Source organism: Myripristis murdjan, chromosome 11, assembly GCF_902150065.1.
Source record: "Myripristis murdjan chromosome 11, fMyrMur1.1, whole genome shotgun sequence".
NCBI lineage: Eukaryota > Metazoa > Chordata > Actinopteri > Holocentriformes > Holocentridae > Myripristis > Myripristis murdjan.
The window spans coordinates 9,270,954-9,293,253 of record NC_043990.1 but is presented as its reverse complement, the minus strand read 5'-3'; the positions used below and the strand labels follow the sequence as shown (position 1 = coordinate 9,293,253).

The 22,300-nt window shown below is 43.8% G+C and overlaps 2 protein-coding genes across 2 annotated transcripts; one reads left to right on the top strand and one right to left on the bottom strand.

Annotated features, from left to right (window-relative positions):
* The first annotated feature begins 2,876 nt into the window (after positions 1-2,876).
* Positions 2,877-6,069, top strand: rpl11 (ribosomal protein L11). Its single transcript, XM_030064227.1, has 6 exons — positions 2,877-2,912; positions 3,056-3,206; positions 4,246-4,352; positions 4,668-4,799; positions 5,579-5,689; positions 5,984-6,069. Exons 1-6 carry the CDS (start codon positions 2,892-2,894, stop codon positions 6,011-6,013), a joined length of 552 nt encoding a protein of 183 aa, XP_029920087.1. The 5' UTR covers positions 2,877-2,891; the 3' UTR covers positions 6,014-6,069.
* A 3,671-nt stretch (positions 6,070-9,740) lies between these two features.
* klhl43 (kelch-like family member 43) lies at positions 9,741-16,464 on the bottom strand. Its single transcript, XM_030064228.1, has 6 exons — positions 16,111-16,464; positions 14,654-14,802; positions 13,426-13,772; positions 11,558-11,857; positions 11,283-11,458; positions 9,741-10,821 (listed from the first exon to the last, which is right to left on the bottom strand). The coding sequence occupies exons 1-6, from the start codon at positions 16,422-16,424 to the stop codon at positions 10,023-10,025; spliced, it is 2,085 nt and encodes a 694-aa protein (XP_029920088.1). The 5' UTR covers positions 16,425-16,464; the 3' UTR covers positions 9,741-10,022.
* Between the last annotated feature and the right edge of the window lie 5,836 nt (positions 16,465-22,300).

The following is a 22,300-nucleotide window of genomic DNA, read 5'->3' as shown; positions in this document are numbered from 1 at the left end:
TTGAGTTTGGCAAGTTTTGATTTGATAACAACCTTTTGTTTGTCTGCAGGTTTTTGTAAGAGAGGGAGATGTGGTGTAATCTGAGTCAATACTGCAGTATGCTCCTATTTTGAAGGGTTACCTTGCTACTGAAAGGAGGTCCTATATTGAGAGACTGATGCTCTGTACCTTCACTAGGCAGTTTGAAGATGCTGAAGCTCTACAAACTTGCTGCTGGAATCCTTAATGCACAACACGGCACCCACCACCCCATAGTAACTGCCCACAGAAATCATAGCAGCCACTCAAAAGACAATAACAACTGCCTGGAAAATACAGCACATTTAAAGTCTCTTCAAAAAATGGCTAGTCTGTATATATTTTGTTGATGTTAAAGGATTCCTGACAATTCAGACAGGCAGCTGATGAATGAATCATTCTGGCCATGTGGAGGACTGCAAGTCAGCTTTTTCTGGAATTCAAGTCCATAGACTGGTGGTAACTATTTGGTTTTCAAGACTTTAAAGTTTGTTTGTTTTTTCTGTAAATATAGCTTATTAAGTCACTCCCACTACATGCCAGCCTCGCCCGTCTCCTGCCACGGCGGCTGGGTCAAGATCACAAACTGCACAGTTCCACTCTGAGCAGTCCACACTCAAAGTGTTTGTAGAAGTGTTTTTGACATGGCTTTTGTTTTTGTCTTACTTTACTTTACTTGACTGGGAAACGACACTTACCTTCTTCGTTCTTCCTCAAATACATTCCCTGTGCCTGTGGAAGGACCGAGTGAGGACCATCTCTGGTTTGAGTCTGGATGTGGCTTCGCTGCCTTGCAAGGCACTGCGGCCCCTCATGATGACTTAAAATATTTGGTGGCCCTTACCCCCATAAAAGTTGCACATCCATCCCTGGTTTACATTGTTGATGTAGTGTATTATTGTTTTTTGATCAATAATTTCATTGCAAAACTGATTTAAAGTAAAGATACTGGGATCACATGAAACCATGGCTGTTTCCAGCAGGGTCCCTTGACCTCTGACCTCCAGATCTGTGAATGAAAATGGGCTCTCTGGGTAACCACGGCTCTCCCCTTTGCGCTAATCCCATGCTAATCCCATGCAGTTTTGGCCATAAACCATGCATTCCAAATGTGTTCTTCTGGCTTGTTGTACAACGGTGTATTTGTGCAGACTGGGCCCTAAAGAGTCTTGGAGCTGCATCAATTTGTCCCAGTTTGTCCTTATCTCCCTGTCTCTGTCTCTTTGTCTCTCTCTCCCCTCTCCACCCAACCGGTAGAGGTTGGGTGGTTCTTTTGTTTTATGTGGTCTGCACTTTAAGGCTAAGCTTTTAATTTCGTTATACTGTAATGACAATAAGAGTTTATATTGAGAATTGAGATTGTGATTCAGCTGCATGAGGGTGCACCCAGTCAGACAGAAAAAGTGGTTGAAAAGAACTCAGCTGTTAAAAAAAACAAAGAAAGAGGGACAAAAGAAACCATTTGTTTTCTGAACTGAAACTGAGGGATCTTTATGGAGTTAGACTGTACATTGAACCTGTGCTTATTATATATACACTACCAGTCAAAAGTTTGGACACACCTTCTCATTTAATGTTTTTTCTTTATATTATTATTACTATTTACATTGTAGATTCTAAATGAAGGCATCAAAACTATGAATGAACACATGGAATTATGTAGTAAACAAAAAAGTGTGAAATAATTCATATTTATTTATATTTAAAATAAATAATATCAGTGAGTTGGCCATTTTACTGCAGTATATTTTTTCAGCAGTACTTCTGCTTCTACTGCAGTAAAACATCAGCAGAGTATCAGTACTTCCACTTGAGTAGCAGTTTATAGCACCCATTGATGATAATAGAATCAGATTTATACACAATGCACATACTTTCTAATACTTCTTACTTCTTTTTCTATTTCTTATAATTTAATCCTTCCCTTGGGAGTGTGAGCACGTGCAGCTGATCCAGTTTCCCTTCAAGGATCGAAAAAGTTTTTCTCCCTGCGTTCCAAATCGCATACTTATACTTTTTACTTTTAGTATGTACTGCAGCTGCCCTTACAAAGTATGTAGTTTAGTATGTATTGGGACATACTAATTCTTTTTTTCCCTACTAAATAGTATGGTAGTATGGGTATTGGAACGCAGGGTATGACTCTGATATGAGCAGGTGTGCGCAAAGAGGAACCAACGTGCCGGGGACGCGATGTCGACACGAGCCTATTTGCGGTGAACACTCGCCTATATATGCGCCGCGCCGGAAACGTAACGTCCTCTTCTAGTGATCAAACATGGCGGTGAGTACCCCGTTCAAACATATGACGGCGACAGATGTGAAGTTGCCGAGTAAATCCACAATCATCGGGGTTATAATATCATCCAGATTACGGTTCACTGCGTCGCTGTGTGGGGTTAGGTGTATTAAATTAATCCCGAGCCGTATTGGTGCCGTTAGGTGACGGGATGGGGGTTAAAGTTGAGATACTGAGCGATGCTAACAGGCTAGCCGCTGCGTAAAGTCACACCAGAAGGAGTTCCCTAAATTATGTGTTCCACGGGATTAAACATCAGATTACATCGGTGTAACGACACCCTGGTTGTAGTGTTGCTGTGATTTGTGTACCCTGTCCATTTTGTGTGTCTAATCCTTAATCTGGACTCGGAAGTGGTCGGTGACAGCGGCGGCGGCAGCAGTGGGATATGTACGGACATGTCCGGCCGCACGTATCTGCGTTTGGAGCTGATTTGCAGAGCAGGAGTCAGACGTCGGTGTATACAGTTAAGAAGTGTGGTTAATCTCAGGTTTGGACTGGGATTAGGTGGAACTTTGCTCACCTGTTAGCGCAAGTTAGCAACCCGTCAGGAAGCTAGCAGGGCTCAATCAACATGTCAGCAGCAGCTAACAAGGTATGGAGTTTCAGCAGGATGGAGATGGAGAGGCTGCTGTGTGGCCGAGGAGTTTAGAAAAGGCTTTACTTGGTGTTGTAGTGAAGACAGACTTTTTTTTTTTTTTTTTTAAGGGCTTGGTTGACTTTGTGTTTCTTCTCCAGGACCAGGGTGAGAAGAAGGAGAATCCCATGAAGGAACTCCGCATCCGCAAGCTGTGCCTGAACATCTGCGTCGGGGAGAGTGGAGACAGGCTGACCCGGGCCGCCAAGGTGCTGGAGCAGCTCACCGGACAGACCCCCGTCTTCTCCAAGGGTGGGTGTCTTCGCGCGGGGCAGGGCGGTGGGGCCTGGACTACTTGGCTGAAACATGACCTTTTTTTTTCTTCTTTAAAGTTGGATCTTTGTTTAGTGTGACACCGCAGAGCTGTTTACTGAAACCTCCTCCTACATGTTTGAGTCTCTATACTCCACACTGCTAATTCTGTAAACCAGGCCTGGGCCAGACTCATGTTGACCTGCTGTTTGATGCCCTCGTGCTGTGCCGTGCTGCATTATTGGTAGCTAATCTTTATTGTCCAGATGTGGAAATTTGCCTCCAGTTTCTCATGTTTCTGAAAACGCATCACAGTGAATCACAACACATACAGTGATAAAAACATAACATGTAGAGCACAGACAGCAACGGACATGATTCCAGTGTGAATGGTGTTAATGAGGCCTTCTCCGTTGCTGCAGCGGCTCTACAGCGTCGTCTTGAGGCAGTTTTATGAATTCTTTATAAAGGGGATAAACAGGATCAGATGATCCAGATCAATTTGTCCTGCTTTTTGTTTCACCTGCATTTTACATAATTCTTAGTTTTCTCTGCTGTTTCCCAGTAATTTCACTGGCCATGTTTATAACTCCATATAGTATATTTTTTGTTCTTAGACCCCAGATGCCCATATCATGTACACATTAAAAGTTCAAATTCATCCTAACTTTAAAAAAAAAAAAGTTTTGAAATGCTCCTGTCACTTCTGTTTTCTTGATGTTCTGGTTGTACATTTCAATGTGCACAAGCAAGAGGGCACACACTCAAAATTGACACTCTTGTACTAAATAAGATGGATTTCAAGTCATTTAATGGGGCGGCAGATGGCTCTTCATCCAGACGCCTCTGATTCAGGCCTGGGTTGCCTTTTCTGCTGAAGTGTCAAGACACTGAGTCGTGAAGAACGGCGCTTTTCTGTAGCAGAGACTGACCTCGTGCTGACCTTTGGAAGAGGTCAGCAAGAAGTGATTTCTCTGATCAGTGGAAGTTACAGCTCTGTGTTCAACATGTGGTCCTTTCCTCCTCTTCCTCCTTGCAGCCCGCTACACTGTGCGATCCTTCGGCATCCGTAGGAATGAAAAGATCGCTGTCCACTGCACCGTCCGTGGAGCCAAGGCAGAGGAGATCCTGGAGAAGGGACTCAAGGTGAGGAAGTGATGTTGACCTGCTGTGCCGTGTTTTGACGTTTCCTCTTTATGTGTTTTTATTAGTAATTTGGAGCAGTTCGATTTGTCTTTTCTTACTCCTGAAAATTTGGTTCTGCTTGGTAAAAAAGTTGTTGCCTTTGGCATGTGTTTTTGTTGAAGTGTAATATTAGAAGATAACCATGTTTTTTCTTAGTGGGACTGAATTTAGGTGTTAAATTAATGTGAGTAGTTTACACAAGCGTGATGTAAAGGTTTGACTGCAAAGGTTTTTTTTGTTGTTGCCATAATGTGTCCCTGCTCCTCCTTTGTCCAGGTGCGTGAGTACGAGTTGAGGAAGAACAATTTCTCTGACACCGGGAACTTTGGCTTTGGCATCCAGGAGCACATTGATCTGGGCATCAAGTACGACCCCAGCATCGGCATCTACGGACTGGACTTCTACGTGGTGAGTGGCTCCCCGCTCTAGTTACCTGGAGGAGAGATCTTGTGTGACGGGTCGTTGAAATTAACACAAATCCAGCTAATGAACTGGTGTCATTTTCACAGATGAATTAGATTTAACAGTAGAGACAGATCTGAGATTTGTGGTTAATTGGTGTTTTTATTAAGGAGTACTTACCAGATATTTGGAGAGCATTAGTGTCCTGACATAGTTATATGAAGGAAAGTGATGCAGAAAATCTGCCTACTTACTAGAATTTGAAAATTTCTGATTTATAATTCTGCTTAAACCTTTTTTAGTTTGTTTTAATATTTGTCAGGATGAATAAAGTCTGTTCTCCATAAACCTGAAGTTATACCAGTAAAGTTGTGAGCATCCTGAAGGAAGGTTTTTCCTAGGATGATGGGACTGTTAAACCTTTTTAATAAAACTTAAATCACTTCCTTCACTAACAGATTTGCAGTTTTCAGGGTTTTGAGTGATGTGAGTAGGGCTTGTAGGGAACACACTGAACTGTATTTGAGAGTTGTTATAAGATGTTTTATTTGCTAAATGTTTTGTTCAGTGCGTTGTCCCTCGTGCAGCTACAGACTAAACCCGTTTTGCTTGTGTGGACCGAGTTTAACCGCACACATTTAACTACGTTTAGCTGTTGAGGCTAACTAGAGTGATTAACATTAGCATGGAGAATCCATAAATCACTTAAAAAAAAAATCAGACTGAAGTTTTTTGGTTGTTTCTGAGCTCATCTAACCCGCTCCTCCTCCTCCTCCTCCTCTCAGGTCCTGGGCAGGCCCGGCTTCAGCATCGCCGACAAGAAGCGGAAAAGAGGCCGCATTGGTTACAAGCACCGCATCCGTAAAGAGGAGTCCATGCGCTGGTTCCAGCAGAAAGTGAGTACATTTTGAACACGGTCAGACATTAAATGGGGTTGTAACCTGCTCACATTCAGTTGCTGATGTGTGGTATTTCAGATTTAGCAAAGCCCTTGTAGCAACTGGAATACAAATGAAGGGCTTGACGTTGTTAAACAGAAACAAAAAAATGCATACCATCTCCACAGTGACATCATGCGAGCAAAATGACCCTGCACATGTTGAACACGATGCATTGATGTTGAAATACTGTTGGTTACAGTCTCATAACTGTCCTCTCTTCTCTCTTCCTCGTCTCCTTTGTCTCTGCAGTATGATGGCATCATCCTCCCTGGCAAGTAAAGGACGGCCTTTTTGAACTTGTTTGTAACAAACTAATAAAATGGAAAAAAATACCAGTCTGGGTCTGTGGTGTTACTGGAAAAACCCTTCTGCACTAGTCTGACATTTGTCTTGCCGGTGTCATGTTAGCAATTTCCTGCTGTGACAGTTCAGTCCAGGTGGCTTGTGCACCTGCAGCAAGTCAGGACAGCTGCACACGTTTAAAATGGATTTCTGGAGCTTGATCATGTAGACCTCAAGAAATTGGCGGGAACTTTGTCCACAAATGTGTATTATCTAATCACACTTGCCTAGATCATGCTTCAAAATAAGCTGGTTCATGTATTTATCACTTTCCTAGTTGTGGGCCTCATTTTGAAATTAACCTGTGAAGTTTTTGGCCTAAGGTCTGGGTTGCTGTTTGATCCTCAGACCACAGGGGGGCAGTAGTTAGCAGATTTCAACCACAACAGGTGATGAGATGGGTAATATTTCTGAGGTGCGGCTTGACAGATGAATCAGCTCACATTTTGGGACCACAAGTAGGCAGGCGGGCGTGTTACGGGGTGTGTTTCATACCTCAGTGGGTCTGTCGCTGTAAAAATAATTCATTCAGTACAGACTAATATGAAATGTAGAAAACACTTGGTATTGAGTTTGTTCTCATCTAGCAGGTCCCTCAAATGGTTCCACCTTGAGATTTTGCCCTCAAGGGATTTTTGTTGGTTCCTGTCTACACCAGGGGAGTTACAGTTTGAGCGCCATGGAGTTTCATGGCTGAGTCTTTGCACAAAATCCTGCATCCTCCTAGTTGGGGGACATGATTTTATGTTGCCAGCCTGGGTTAGTTTCTGGTTAAAAACTGGGATCTTGTGGGTCATTGACAGACACTGACTGAATCAGCGTTGAGGCTGGGGGGGAAAAAAAGGTCATACTTCACCTAAAACCGTTCACATAAGAGGGAAAATGAGCAGGTAATGAGGAGTGACCAGCAAAAACACCAAAGAGAAACGTCCTTTTAGTGCCTGAATTTTGAAAGACGACACAAAGCAAAGGAAAAACTGTGTCGGAGATCACCATGAGTCTGGCCAGTGGTGGAAAAAATACTCAAATCCTTAAAGTGGCTATACCATGCCAGAAAAATACCTCTTAAAAAAAACAAAAGATATATATTCAAAATCTAACCTGCACAAATGTATTTCAAATTGCTAGTAATATGTAGTTAAGTATGAAAAGTGCAAGTAATTGGAAATTGCTGCATCAACCTTTAGGAAGTATTTAATGCTGTAGCTCTAACAGCTCCACATCCTGTTGGCTGGTTTACACTCTGACAGCAGCACCTCTGACGTTTTGTGTGGAAAAACTTCCTCTGCAAAGTAAACAAGTGACCACAGCCATCAGAGAAATGTAGTGCAGGAAAAGTATAAAGTACCACAACATGCAAACAGTCAAGGGCCGGTACCTCAAAACTGTATTTTTAGTTACTTTCTACTACCTAGAGAAAAACTTGGTATCACTTTCTAATAATGTTCCTTAACAAATGATTAATAAGGCATTCATAAATATTTAAAAATAGATAAAAGATACAGATATGGCTATAAATATATGTAACTGTTGACAAATCAGTGTAAGATAAAGGGGTTAGAGATGCGTCACAACTAATATATGAACAAAAAAAGCCATTATCATTTGTGTAAGTTGTCTTATTTGTAAGTAGTTAACACATTTATCAGCATATTGATAAGTGGTGTTCAGAAACATGAATATGTGGAGGAATTATGATCTTAAATATATATTAATGTCTCAGTAGTCATTTAGGAACACTTCTGAAGTGTTACCAAAATAAATCAATGAATATATGTTTTAAATAAATAAAATGTATGTATGCAATGTGTATATCTATTTCTATCTAACTAGTTATTCATTTTTAATTGTTAATATAATTATTTGTGGTCAAATGGTGTGCATTTCCCAGCAGGAAATAAAGTCGCAGAGGCAGTTTGAGTTTGGATCAGATTGGCTTTATTCGGTGAAACCCCGGCCCTATCATGCTCAGCAGCAGGACGGAGACAAATTCAGAGGGACTTGGCCAATCAGAGGAGCCAGATTAGCCTCATTGATTTCTCTCGATTTCAGAAGTGAGACTGAGTTCACGCTGACGGATTCATCACTTTGCTCCTGAACCCAAACCCCCTGCTCTAAAGGCCCCCGGCCGCTCGGCTCTTTGTCTTCTCCACCCAGCAGAGTTTCACCGCCTCGTCGTTTGGTAGGAAATCACTTTGGTTACAAATCTGACATCTGACGGCAGCAGATGTTGACACACACACATACACACACACAGGTGAGTGGACACTTTACCATCAGGTGCTCTCCTGTCTCCCGTGCATTTTTCATTTTTCCCGTCATTTTTCTGATTTTTTAAAAATTTTGTCCTTTTTAAAAATAGTCTACAGTGTGTTTCTCTGGGAGGTGTGAATGTGGGGTGTGGACAAAAATTAATGTACAAATAAATTAACTTTACTCTCGGTTACTATGGCAACACTTGCCTGTGTATTTTACACTACCAGCCTCTTGTGTTCACCCGACCCACCCCTGCTTTCTACTCCATTGCACTTAAAAAACATATTTAAATACTACATCACTAACTTTTTTTTTTTTTTTTTTTAAATATATTACTTTTATCACAGTATCACAGGCTACCCTACTTCTGACTGATTCATATTATACAGTACATAAATAACACAATAAACACGGGCATGTTCATTGCTGACCTGTTCCTATCTTTGTGAGAAATGTTTCAAGTTTGTTGATGAATCATTGTAGTTTTTACAGGAAAAAAAAAATGAATGGCTCAATTCCTAATTAGCCACTTAACATTTCAACCATTCGCTCTGCAACACAACACACTCCATACACACAAACACACACACACACACACACATTCAGACACAAACTTTTGCATCACACACTCTACCTAGATACACATTTGTACACATGTACTGCTAGTAGATTCACAGTCGTCTTGACGCCGGCCCACTTCTATCCAACCCCAGAATATACAGCATCTCTACTTGTATCGTCCTGACAAAACCACCGTCTCTCTCTCCGTCCTCCTCTCTCTACACCTCCATCTGCTCAGCTCTCCATTTCTCTCCCCTTTCACCTCTTTTTTTCATCTATTTTCCATCGATCTGAACCCCTGAGACCATGCAGGACGACGCCAGCTCTCTTTTCTGTTTCTGCACAACCTGTGGCAAATGCTTGATAGTGACACAGAGCAACACCTTACCATATTTTGAACTAACTGAGCCCCAAATTTAATCTGGCAGGTTTTAGAGTTATAACGGAGACCACAAATCATGTAAAAGGCACCAGATTACTTTTTCTAAATTGCATATAAAGTCAGATCATTGACCAGATGCAGCTTTCAAATGCCAAGCTGCAAAGGCCATTGTATTTTGTGAAAGATATTTGGATCATGGCATTATAGCATTTATTTTGATATTGCAAACGATGTATGCACAGGCTCTTTTGATTATGAAAATGTATCCAAGTATATGTATTATTGGATGCCAACACAACCTGATGTGCATTAAACCTGTTGCCTTTGGAGATGCAGTTTTTTGCAGAACTGTGGGATAATGATATAAAAAGCCTTGTGCTTGTGGTGACATCATGGTATTTGTGTTATTTTAAAATGTGTTTATTTATTTATTATTTGCAGGGGAGGAGGGATTCATTTGAGCACCTGCCTGCAGAAATCTGGGCATGGCCCTGCTCTTTCTAATCTGTGTGAATCTATCAGTTTGCTCCCATGCGTCTAATAATTTAGCTCATAATTTAATAATAATATCTTGTTTGCCATTGTTGAATGCTTCACCTTGTCCCCAGAAATGTAGTCTACACTTCTATAGGCATGTTTTGCACTTTCAGTGGATGTAAGATGCAGAAAACAGAGCAGACATAATCCAGATGTTCTCCTGATGTTTCCATCCCTCCTCACGTCTACTCTCTCTCCGTCCCTCTCTCTCTAGGCTGTGGTGGTCTGCAGTGGGGTCACGCTGCTCTCTCTGCTCCTGTTCTTCCCAGGCTGGGCCGGCTCTTCGTGGGCCGGGGTGTTGCGGTGCTGCGGCCGGCGGGGTGCGTGGCGAGGTGGGAGGGTCAGGGTGCAGCAGGACACCCCCACCGTGGGCTCGGGCAGCTCCTCTGCCATGGACCAGCTATCTGTGGCGGGGTCGTACTTCTGGACGGCCGACTTGTACCGCTTCTCCGCCTCGTTCCAGCCTCCCAGCAGGTAGAGCTTCTCGGCCAGCGGCGACAGGCCGGCGGTGCTGACGCCCAGGGGGAGAGGGGCGGCGCGGCTCCACACTCCGCTCTCCGGTGAGAACACCTCCACGGAGAGCACATCCACACGCTCGCCGCCCGGTCCCAGCTGGCTTCCTCCCACCACGTACACCTTCCCTCCGACGGTGGCGGAGCAGTGCCAGCCGCGGGGCGTCTCCAGCGGGGCCTTCTCGCTCCAGGAGTCGGTCTCCACGTTGTAGCACGCCACCGAGCGGGAGTAGGCGCAGTTGATGTAGCCGCCGGTCACCAGGATGTCTCCGGAGGGCAGGGTGGCGCTGGAGTGGCAGCAGCGGGGCACCTCCATGGGCGCACGCATCTGCCAGGTGTTGGAGGAGGGCAGGTAGCTCTCGGTGGTGGCCAGCAGGCCCTCCACGTTGCGACCGCCGATGGCGAAGAGGCGGCCGCCGGTGGCAGCCAGGGAGAAGTGGGTGCGGCGCTGGCGCATGCTGGCCAGGTGGAGCCAGGTGTTGAAGCGAGGATCATATCTGATGGAGCCAAGAGGAGAGAGCAGAGGGCAGTGTTTGGGTGTTATTTAAATATTGTGATATGAGAGGTACTGATCTTGTCCTGTATTTTTAGATATGATATTCTGATATGAATTGAGTGTTGTCTTTTCCCATGTTCAAAGGCTGCACTACAGTAAAGGAAGGCTTGTGTTTTTCTAATTGGTCATCACATTCATGTTACTAATAATTTATCAAAAATAACTTGTGTGTAAATATGTAATGAAAGCAAAACCCTGCAGTAAGGACACAATATTGATATGGAGGTATTTCATTTTGTCCATATTTCCCAGCCCCGTGATGTATCACCTCTCCAATGGTCATATAAAAGTGTATAGGTCAAGATGCACATTCACATGTTTTTATATGATTTATTTTCCCACTGAGGTTTGCTGATTTCCCCACAAAGTAACTGTCTTGTATTCCAGCGGGCTCCTTCCTACCTGCTGAGGGTGCTGACCGCGTGCTTGGCTTGGTTGCGGGCGTCGTTCTGGTCCTCTCCTCCTGCCACGTACAGGAAGCCGTCCATCACAGCCACACACTGGTTGAAGCTCTTGGCGGGCAGCTGGGACAGGTGGCGCCAGGTGGCTCCGCCCTCACGGGGGTCTCTCCACAGCACCTTAGCATAGAGGGGTCAAAGGTCAGCCCAACATGCGCTTCTCTTGGGTGCTAATGATGCAAAGTTTCATGAACACACACCAACACATCAGCCACTCACCTCTCGGCTCAGGGCGCGCTCAGTGATGGAGGGGCGCCCGCCGATAGTGAGCAGGGTCTGCTGCCCGGCTCGGACCTGCGTGCGGCGGGACTGCAGGGTGTTCTGCTGGTAGGGCAGCAGGTGGTAATTCATGGCGTCGACCAGCAAGCGGTGACACTGAGGGTCCAGCATCATGCGGGCCACGGGCTGAATCTGGCTCACCAGCTCGCTGGCAGGGATGGTCTCAAAGCGCACGTGGGACAGGAGCTCTGCGGCGTGAGCCTGACGGGTGGGCTCGAAATCGAGCCACTTCATGGCCAGCTGTGGAGAGAAATGTTCTCAGTGAAACAGAATAAATGAAAAATGTAATGCAGCCCAATACCACAGATATTAATAACAGGAAAATCCAACCTCTAACACAACTCCTGCACTGTTAGACACATACCACAGTATGTTGTGGCTCACATTTTTGCAGCTCCAGTATTTTATCGTGGAGCTGCATTAGAAATATCTCAGCATGATATAATGTTGCCTACATTTGGCCAGTTATCCACAGGTATAAGAAAAATGCAGCAGCAAACAAGTGGCTGTTGTTGGATTTTTCCTTTAAGTTTGTTAAGCCCAAGAGCCATTCCACCAAAACTGACTTTCAGGAAATAATTAAATATCAAGACTTAAGATTATCTTTCTTTTATCTTAAAGATTATGATATGAGTGTGTGATATTTTGACAAAACTCATAAAACAATAGGAAAAAAGACAAAAAATATATCTACCATTGCCTGGTTATAGCTTAAGGGCCTTAAGGGATGGTTGCATGATTTATGTCATATCCATGTTCGTGTGCTGCGTGCGTGACCGTGCATGTGCTCGTGCATGAACACCTGTACCATGCTGAAGCACACCTCCAACCGTGCCAGAGCGGAGGAAGTGTACTGTACTGAAGCATGGAACGGAGCGCTCACACTAGTCAAATAATCCAGATTTTGGGGTCAAACGTGATTGGGCACGGCACGAATGGGCTAATGTGAGTAGGCCCTAAAAGTCAATATTGAGACTTTTAGGATTTGGAGCAAGAGTTTCTTGTGGGACAGCAGTTTACCATTTACAAAACAGAGGGAACAAAGGTATTACTGTTCATTCAAATGTAAAATAAAAAAAATAATAATAATAAAAAACGTGACTAGAGTAAATTAAATTAATGGAGTTATTCTTAGTCTGGCACTGACAGACTCACACTCTGTTTATAAATACAACTATCAATGCTTCCCTTCTCCCCCGGCTGCCTGGCTATTTGGGTCTGTGAGGGGGCTATGTATTAATAAATGAGCCATCCTGCATACAGTGAGTTATATTGGGGATTTCTGCTCACAGAGGACCTGCAGGTGATGGGCTCGGGCTCATGGAGCTGCGCTCTGCCCTGAACAGCTGGTCTGGGCTCTGTTTTTAGGTCTGACTGAAAATAGCTATGAGCTTGTGCACAGGAAGGCCTCAGACTCTGAGAGCGGGAGCCCGGAGGCTGGTGGATGACCTCCTCCAAACGGACCTGGCCTTTCTTCTCAGTTAAGGTATGAGAGTTGTGTGGTCACAAGTGGACATGTTGCAGAACTGAATAAAATAAAATTAAAAAGAGAGCTGAACCCAGTTTTTGCTAATTCTGGCTCCCAACTCCTTTTGTCATCTCAAAAAGTAAGAGGAGCATGAAATATGAAGAAAATTTCATACCACACTCAGGCTTTTCAATTTCTTTAAAAATGATTTTCGAGCTTCTTGTATGACAGTCATGATAAATTGATTATCTCAGTGGAGATGTATGAATCATGGATCATCAGAAGAAGTGGAGAATGTTTTTTTTTTTTTTTGCTTAAAGGTGACCCTCTGAGCTCTGACCTGGAAGGTGGTGACCTCAGAGGGCAGCATCAGCGCGTCGTCCTGCAGGAAGGCGGTGATCTGCTCCAGGGTCAGCTGGGTGAACAGCGGCGTCTCCGAGAACTGCATGAAGTTGTCCAAGACGAAGCGGCGGGCGGCGTCACGCACGGGCAGCAGGCCGTAGGCGGCGGCGATGTTCCAGATGTAGACGCAGGTCTGCACGTTGAGCTCGGCCAGCAGGAAGTCCATGCACATCTTGAGGAGCTGCGGGATCTGCAGGGTGGCGGCGGCGGAGACGGTGCAGCCGATGGTGTAGAGGGACATGTGGACGCGACCCAGGTAGGCGAAGGTGATCACGTTGGCCAGACCTGGAGACGGAGGGACATTTAACATCAGTGGGAAACTACACATTTATCAGTGAGATGGAGCGAAGACCATAGATTGATGATCTCTGCCTCCCTCCCTGAAACCCTGGCTGCTCTGACTGGACGCACTGGGAATCCCTCTCTAGATACAACTGGAAGGCTGTGAAACTGCTTCCTAACATCCCTGGACATCGTTAGGCCTCTTGATATTTTTTTTTAGCAGTCTCTTTTTAGATTTATTCATGTATTATTGTTGATTGAATGCGTGGCCTGTGTGCAATGATATGTGTTTTATTCTATGCCAGTTTGCACAAACCAAATTTCCACCAATGGATAATAAAACACATCTGCTCTATTCCATTGTACAATTTATAGAAACATCAATTTGTATTCATTTCTAAAGCCCTTAATGGCAACTTGCCATCATAAGCACCATCATATATCACTTCCTTTTTAAGCTGCTCCTGTGGTCAGTATTTGACTCGTTCATGTGACTGGCTGATGCTCAAAGTCCCGCATGTAAACAGTAAATTTGGGAAAACTGCTTTTACTTTTTGTACTTGGAACATTTTGCAACACACTTTAAAACTTTGCACAGTTGTACGCATGGGTCAGTTTAAAACCATGCTTGCAAAGTATAATGCTCGCCGTTTCATTATTCTGTTTTTAATTGTACTCTCAACATGACTGAAAATGGGTGCATGCCCTCAATGATCCTCGAGATTTAAATAAAGGTTGAATGGATGAATGAATGACTGAAGGGTAGATGAATAGAGGGGCTGACTGACGAGTGGACAGATGATTTTAATGATAAACAGGAGAGGGCAGCATTATAAATCTATGATCTGCTTGTGGCCTAATGTTGATTTAAATGGTTGCTGTACCCAGAGGGGAGAGGGATGGCAGCTCAAGGCGCTTCATCCCAGGGTCCTTGGCCAGGATCTCCCTGAAGTACTGACTGACAGACGAGATGACCAGCTTGTGGACGTCAAAGGCCTTGGTCTTGCAGGCCAGCTCCAAGTCAGTCAGGAACCTGAGGACAAGAGGAGGTGAGAAGATGTGACGTGAGAAGAAAGAAGAACAGAGAGCAAACGATTCTGTCCATAAAGCGTTAAGGATTTGGCTGTAATGCGATATGATGGGGGACACAATACGATATTCATATATGATGCACAAGATATCACACGATACGATACCATATTATACCATGACATACGGTATGGTGCACAAGGCCGCTTTAATGCACGGGCTAACCTGGTCGAGGGTAACTAACTCTAACCTGATTTGAGTTAGTTTGATCAACTCGGAGTAGTTTCACCTGGAGTTAAGCGCGTGCACCACGGCTATAAAAAGACAGCCCCGATTTGACGAGTCACCATGGCAACGGGGAAGCGTCGGGCTGCGTTTTTCACCCCAGTTGGAAATCTTAATGCATTCATACAGAGAGTTTGAACATATTCATTTATTTCATTTAGGTGACGTGAAACGGTAACGCTCAAAAAGATAATTGTCTGGAAATGCTAAAACATAGATGCGCGGTCTTATCTCCCGATGAATATTTAGGCTAATTTAATATTTAATTCTCTGCGCAGTAACACTCATCCCGTGGATGAAGGTCATCCACGGGATCGTTGTAGAAAGGACATGCCATGTTCGTGGAAAAAAAGACGCCACCTAACTACTAATGGACTTCTAATAAAGGCCTACTGACTGTTTTTTAATTATTTTTTTAAAAAAAAAATAACAGACAGCAGAACTAATATGCCACGCCAAAACTCACCTGCTGACTGAATGAATGAGGAAGTTAAATACCGTGTGTGGCTGAAAGAGGGCGGACACAGAGAGAAACTCGAGGTTTCATGAGAAAAACCTGGTCCCGACCAGGTTAGTTTCATGGAGTCTGTTACTGCGGTACCTCCCTCTGTGAAACAGGCTGGAGTTACCCCTCTTTCTCTGCTTTGAGTTACCTCCCTTTGTGAAACGGAAAACCCAGAGTTTCCCTCATTTCAGGGTCAACAGACTCAGAGTTTTCACTAAACCTGCTTTGTGAAACGGACCCCTGGGGGCTAACGGCAGTTGCTGTGTGTGTTTTGCCTTTTGTGTTTATGCTCAAGTAGGCTCAGTGATATGATGATGGTTTTCTCTGGCTCAAAAAGAGAAAAATCATTGTTCTATGTCCCAAAAGAAACTAATGCATTTTGTGATGCAGATTACCAACATATTACACTTTTATTTTATAATGAGACTATGTAAATCAGGTGGATAGGGGGGCCTACAAAACCTCTCAGCCCCAGGGCCTCACATTAGGTTAAGGGGGCCCTGATGGTGCAATAAACGATACCTCTCCTGACGCATCTTGCTCAGCTCCTCCAGCAGGGCGTTGCCGTGCAGGGGCCGGGTCAGCTCGCTGCCCAGGCCCAGGCCTCTCTCGCCGGGCTTGATGACGGGCGGCGGCAGGGGCAGGTTGAGGCTGTTCAGCTGCACGATGTCCAGCGCCGCCATCTGCTCGATCTTCTTCACCCCGCTCTCCACCACGACCACGCCGTCCCCGCGGCTCTCCACCTTCAGAGAGGCGGGTGCAGGCTCCACGCCCACCTGAGCCATGTTTTCCACCGCAGCCTTCTTCTGACGTGAGGCCCTCTTTTTAGGTGCCATGGCGTTTGATTGTTGTGGGTTTTTTTGTTTGTTTGTTTGTTTGTTTGTTTTTTGACTAACTTAGGTAAATTATGTAGGCACAAGGGTTTGATTGGATGACACACAAGGACACTGTCTCACTTCCTAACAATCCAACTGATCAACAAAATGACCTAATGGCTGCTTACTGACACAGAGATAAGCCCTGACTTCCTTTCACCCACAGATCAAAACAAGCACTCTGCTGCTGACTCTTTGCCGAAACACCGAGGCAACACAAACAGACAGACAGGCAGACAGAAAGACTGATTTGAGTGTATTTGTCTTCCTCTTGTGAAGGTGGTCAAGGATTTGGTTGGTGGTTTAGTTTCAGTCCCTGAAAAACAAAGAGGGAGAGGAGGAAATTTTAATTAGCATTTGCAAAGTGTAAACACAAGCCGCTCAAACCCTCTGGCTACAGTTCAGGTCCAACAGCGTGTGTGTGTGTGTGTGTGTGTGTGTGTGTGTGTGTGTGTGTGTGTGTGTGTGTGTCTAGACTTTCCCAAGATTTCTTCTATTTTTTTTTTTAACCTCTATTGGCCTTTCTTCTCGTCCACTATGAGGGTTGAGGTCAGGGCATTTCATTTTGTTTTCCATAAGCTGTGTTAAGCCTTTTGAGACTGTAACTGTAATTAAGCTCATATCTAAATAAACTGGATCCTGAACTACAATTTGAACTTGTAGACCAATTAAAAGCCTGATTTTCCTGCTTAAAAGGCTTTTTAATAAAACATGTAAAGCATGAAAGTACAAACATAGTGATGCTGCTTCCCGATGATTTCTACAACACAGGAAAGTTATTTCTTCATTCCTCTCTCTCACACACTGTAGCTTTAGACCTGGCAAGTGCATGAGAATCAAATAGTGCATCCCGCAGCTTAAACACACCCAGCATGTTCCTCGAGACTATGAAAGACACTGAGCCCTCTCTCACTCTCTCTCTCTCTTTAAAAAGGAGGGGTGGGGTGGCTCTGTGAATGACAGGTGCAAGTGGCCTTTGTGAGGGCTTCCATAAATGAAGCGGAGTCAGGGTTGGGTTTATGGTTTGTGGAGGTCCTCCTACATACATGCGGGCTGGGAGCCATATTCCCTGCTGCTCTCACAGCACATGCATCTCAGCCACAGAGCAACTGGGGAATCTTATTCCCGCCTGCAATGGGCCGCGCCTGGCAAACAGATCAGCGAGCTGTAACAGAAAGCTGACACATCGCACTTCAAATGGAGAGAGTAACTGAAGTCAGCATGAATTTGTGAGGAGGAAAATTTGAGAGGCAGTTTTCTTCACATATTCAACAATTATTTCTCCATGTTGCACAATATCACATAAATATTCTGTGTAATATTCAAGATCAAGATGCCGTTATTTTATGGCTGCCCCATTACATCAAATGGAAAATATCTAGATGTGTTGTGCATCATTTTATACACTTTTCCCTACAATCACCAGGGTATATTTGGTATCTTTGGAAACACAGGGATCTCTGCTGGAATTTAGCATAAAGCTCAATAATGACAAACCCACTAATGGGACCAGCAGGGAACAACACTCCCAGTGCAGCCCTCGTGGGATCACACATCAAAACTTTAGTCAAAATGCCACTTTTACATTGTGATGGTGAGAGGGCTTGAATAGGCATTTTACGAGAACACTTCCTGCTCTATATGTTGCTTAATCTTTACATTTAAATGTCTTTTTGTGAGTGCGAATTTGAGCAATGTAATCACCCTATAATTGCACTAGTGGAGTTGCTCAGAAAATAAAATAATGAGAATTTTGTTTGACTTGGCAGCCCTCCAGTGTGAAATTGTGTAGTTCATTATTTAAATATGTGCTTTTAAAAAGGCCAGGCTGATGTCTCTGCTTAAAGTCCCTGGGAAAGCTGCAGGGATGAAAACATGGCAGGATCAGCCGTGTTAACTGTCAGGCAAATGCACGATTGAAAACACCTCATCAAAACTCACTCGCAGACACACAAGCACACTGATCAGCCTTTCTAAAAATATGCCAGGGGGCAAAGCAGTGAGCACTGAAGCTTAGATTACTCCCCTCCTCCTCCTCCTCCTGTGCCCTTACCCTGCCTTAACCCTTTTTATTTTCTCTGGATTAAGATCCATGCACATTACCAGCTGGCAACCACTAACTAGTCTGTAATTACAATCTGTTGATTCTCGTTTTGCTCTCGTCGTTTCATTAACAGACTCGGAGATACAAGTCACGTCCTTACAGAAGCAAGAGTCACCATCGATACCCGTCGCAGCCCCAGAGGAGGCCGCAGGAGTCAGTTTCATGGCTCTAACATGTTTTGGGAACGTATTTATTCATCATTAGTAGGATAAACCCCTTAAGTTGCAGCATCTCATTTTCAAAGTGTTCCAATGTGAATTAAAAGATAGATTTTGTGTGAGTAATGATGGGAGGAAAACGAGGACGATTTGAGGTTGAACGAGAGAGAGATCCAGAAGCTGTGTTGTGGTCAGACATGTGACTCAATTTGCTGACGCTGCTTTCATCCTGGACTCTATTTCTGTCCAGCAGGATGTTTACATCAGTGCTTTTCAGACTCATCTTATGGACATATGGATTCACAAAAAACATTTCCTTCCTTCCTTACAACCTAAAAGCAGTTTTGACGGCCAATAGTAGAGGCTTTTACGAATCACACTGACCCTGGTTAGACCCTCCTCCACTCTGCTATTACAGGGACAAAAGAAATTTTTAGCACACACAAACACAGCAGATAGATAGATAGATAGATAGATAGATAGATAGATAATTTAGTGAGTTCCTGTAGTCCTTTGTGTCTTTGATCTCCTGGTCTAGATGTCTGTCATTCTAGGAACCTGTTGGGTATTTAGGTCAGCAGACAGACATTTGACCTGTCAGTATCATCTGCTCGAGTGGGATCACTGTTTCAAGATGTAAAATATCTTACCAGAGGTGTAATTTACTCACAGTAACACACTATTCATGAGAAAATATCAGCAGTGATGCATTGGACAGCATTAAAAATGTCTGCAGATGGCAACAGACGGTGTGTTTGGGGTAACCAGTGCAGCTCAGGTGGTGTAAATATCTTCCATGAGGCTTTAGTGCCTCTTGTTTGTTTGGGGATGTGGTTGTGCTGTGGTCTCATGTGGGTTTGGACCAGTTCCCAGCTTGGTGGATGACCCAGCAGCTGTAACCTTGGTCCCATTTGTTTTCTCAAGGCTGAGCTGTGAGAAGACTATTTTCACATCAGCGAACCACCAGGCTGCAAAATGCATGGTTTGTTTGTTTGTTTCTCGAGTGCCCTGATTTACGTGATATATCACAGGACAGTCACTGTTGTTTAAGCTTTGGGAATGCAGCTTATGGATAGATAGATGGATAGATTAACCTCTGCACACTTCGCTTGGCTTGTACTTGGGTTGTTTTGCATCGCGGGTCGACTCAAATGATGTTTTGCTCATCACGTCTGTGGCTCCTGTCTGACCCTGAGCGCTCGGCTGAGGGTTAATTGATCCAAACATTGAAATATTACTCTCTCTCTTATACTTTAATAGCTTTTCCACCGTGTGCCATCTGACTAAATGTGTCATCGCTGTGCAGGGACACTGTGACAAATCCTGTGCTGCTGATAAATACCATAATAACACTGATTTTAGGTTTCTGGGAGGGGGCTTGCATTAGTATTCGCTCCTCTCCTCAGCTGGTTTATGATGTAACGAGGTTGTAAGGCGTCCCTGCCGCAGGACGTTGCTGCTTCAACCTTTTATCAGAGTATTGCAACATGGTTAGTGCAGCCCGGCCTGTGTCAGCCCCTCCTCTTCATATGACACCAACAGCAGCTGCCACTCGGCCCTGAAACCCCCCACCTCTCCATGTGCAGAGCAGGCTCCCTCAGCCGATAGGGGCTATTTAAAAAGGGCCAAGTTCAGAGATAGGGCGGACGAGGAGGAGGGGGGTGTTAGAGGAGGAGGAGGAGGAGATAAAGAGACAGTGAGAGAGAACCCAGTGGAAACATGTGGATGTTTTTGTGGCGGTGACACCGAGGCAACTGCTGTTGAAGCTGTAATCACTTAATAATAACGTTGGCTAGCCCTGCTATTTTATTTTTCACAGAGAATATTTACACATCTCATTGGTGCAGTAGTGATTCATTACCATTTTGCCTTTTTATCTGGTGTTATCTATTTAACCCTATAAAGCCTGAACTATGAAAGAATTGGCAGAAAATTCAATTTTTTTGAAATTGAAGCCTTTATTTAATCCTATAACAAAATATATATATAAAAAGAAAAATCAAAAAATATGTTATTACACGACCTTTCTGGTGTATGATATATGATATGTACTTGAAGTGCCAATGGTATGGTCCAGGGTGAACAGGGGAAGTGTTCAAAGGTATACAACAGTATTTTGGTCAAGTATTGATTAAACTGAAAACGAAAAACGGAATTGAAAATGTGTATCATATATGATACGAATGGCTTTATAGGGTTAATTTTTTTTTCAGGTTCTTTTCAGATAATGTATATTGTTGTTATTATTGCTGTTGGTATGAGTCATAGACTGTATATACCGTCTATGACACTAAGAATACTAGTAGCATTATTAGCATTTGAATTAATATTTTAAATGGCCACAATATAGAAAGAGGGAAGAAAAAAATGGTGTGCCAAATTTGAATTGCAGATTAAAGTGACAGAGATTTGATGTGGAGGTGAACAGGCTTGAAATGACTCTGATGAGGCATGAAATGAGTCTTGGTAGGATAAATTAATTAATTATTAAGTATAAATGAATACAAGATATTGTGGTATTTGAATAACAAACACAGATAAAAAGCCAACTCTTTCTATCGGCGTTATGAAAAACTGTCCACCCATTAACTCAGAAATTATTACATGGAGTTTTGAATGGGTTTATGGGTTTACTCATTAAATAACCATGTAAACCTCAAAAACACAAATATTGGAGTTGTGTTTTTCTTTTCCCATAACAGCAGCTATATTCAAAATATGAAAAGTGAGAGTGAAAAAAGGGCAGAGGGGAAGTGAGAAAATGTTTAATTTGGATTTAATTTAAACATGAGGAGACAGGAGACAGATCATGGAAAAGTTTGAGGCCTGAAGTTCCCCAAAGCGTTTTAATTGTGCTCAGGAAGTCTTCACACCCTTTGTGAGAGAGAGAAAAGAGAGCAAAGGTGATGTGTGATCTCCGAGTCACCTGGCCGAGGTGAGAGAGGAGCCAAAACAAACCAGGAGCCAGGAGGGAACAAGAGGCAGCTGCTGTTTACCGCCAGCTGCTCCAACCCACTGCAACACACACACACACACACACTCAACTGATGTACACACAGATAGACATGTAGTACCACTGTCACACACACACACACACACAATGCCAGCCTGCATCCTTCCCCCAGCACTTCCCTCATCCCTCTGTGCCAGCAGCAGAATTCCTTTGGCTATCTCCAGAGGATATTTATAAGTGCTGACCAACACCGGGTGAATGTGTACGCATGTGTGTGTGTGTGTGTGTGTGTGTGTGTAAAGCTAAGGGCTGGAATGAGAGCGTTTGACACCCCCTGCAGTATCGTTGGCACAGTGGGATCCCAATGGCAACTCGCTGCTAGAAATTTGTTTCCGTTGTTGAAATGTTACAAAAAAAAAAAAAGTAAAGTAAATAAAAACTGTGTTACATTATTATTGAATGACCTGAAAAGCCCTGTTTGTCTGAGGATCTGTCGTGTGACGTCTGACATGACAAACTGTGTGGCCTCTGTAGAGTAAAAATCCCCTGTCGCTCATATCAATGAACGTAGGAGAAAATGAAGCGCGGGCAAACTTGACCTGAAACTGAAAATGTGTACTGA

What these genes read in the sequence shown, in the direction of transcription:
- rpl11 (XM_030064227.1), top strand. Translation starts at nt 2,892, where the DNA reads ATGTCAGCAGCAGCTAACAAG. An exon ending in TGTCAGCAGCAGCTAACAAG is followed by an intron (nt 2,913 to 3,055) that starts GTATGGAGTTTC and finishes TTTCTTCTCCAG; the next exon opens with GACCAGGGTGAGAAGAAGGA. An exon ending in GACCCCCGTCTTCTCCAAGG is followed by an intron (nt 3,207 to 4,245) that starts GTGGGTGTCTTC and finishes TCCTCCTTGCAG; the next exon opens with CCCGCTACACTGTGCGATCC.
- klhl43 (XM_030064228.1), bottom strand. Translation starts at nt 16,424, where the DNA reads ATGGCACCTAAAAAGAGGGCCTCACGTCAGAAGAAGGCTGCGGTGGAA. An exon ending in AGCAAGATGCGTCAGGAGAG is followed by an intron (nt 14,803 to 16,110) that starts GTATCGTTTATT and finishes TCTTGTCCTCAG; the next exon opens with GTTCCTGACTGACTTGGAGC. An exon ending in CTGAGGTCACCACCTTCCAG is followed by an intron (nt 11,858 to 13,425) that starts GTCAGAGCTCAG and finishes TTCTCTCCACAG; the next exon opens with CTGGCCATGAAGTGGCTCGA.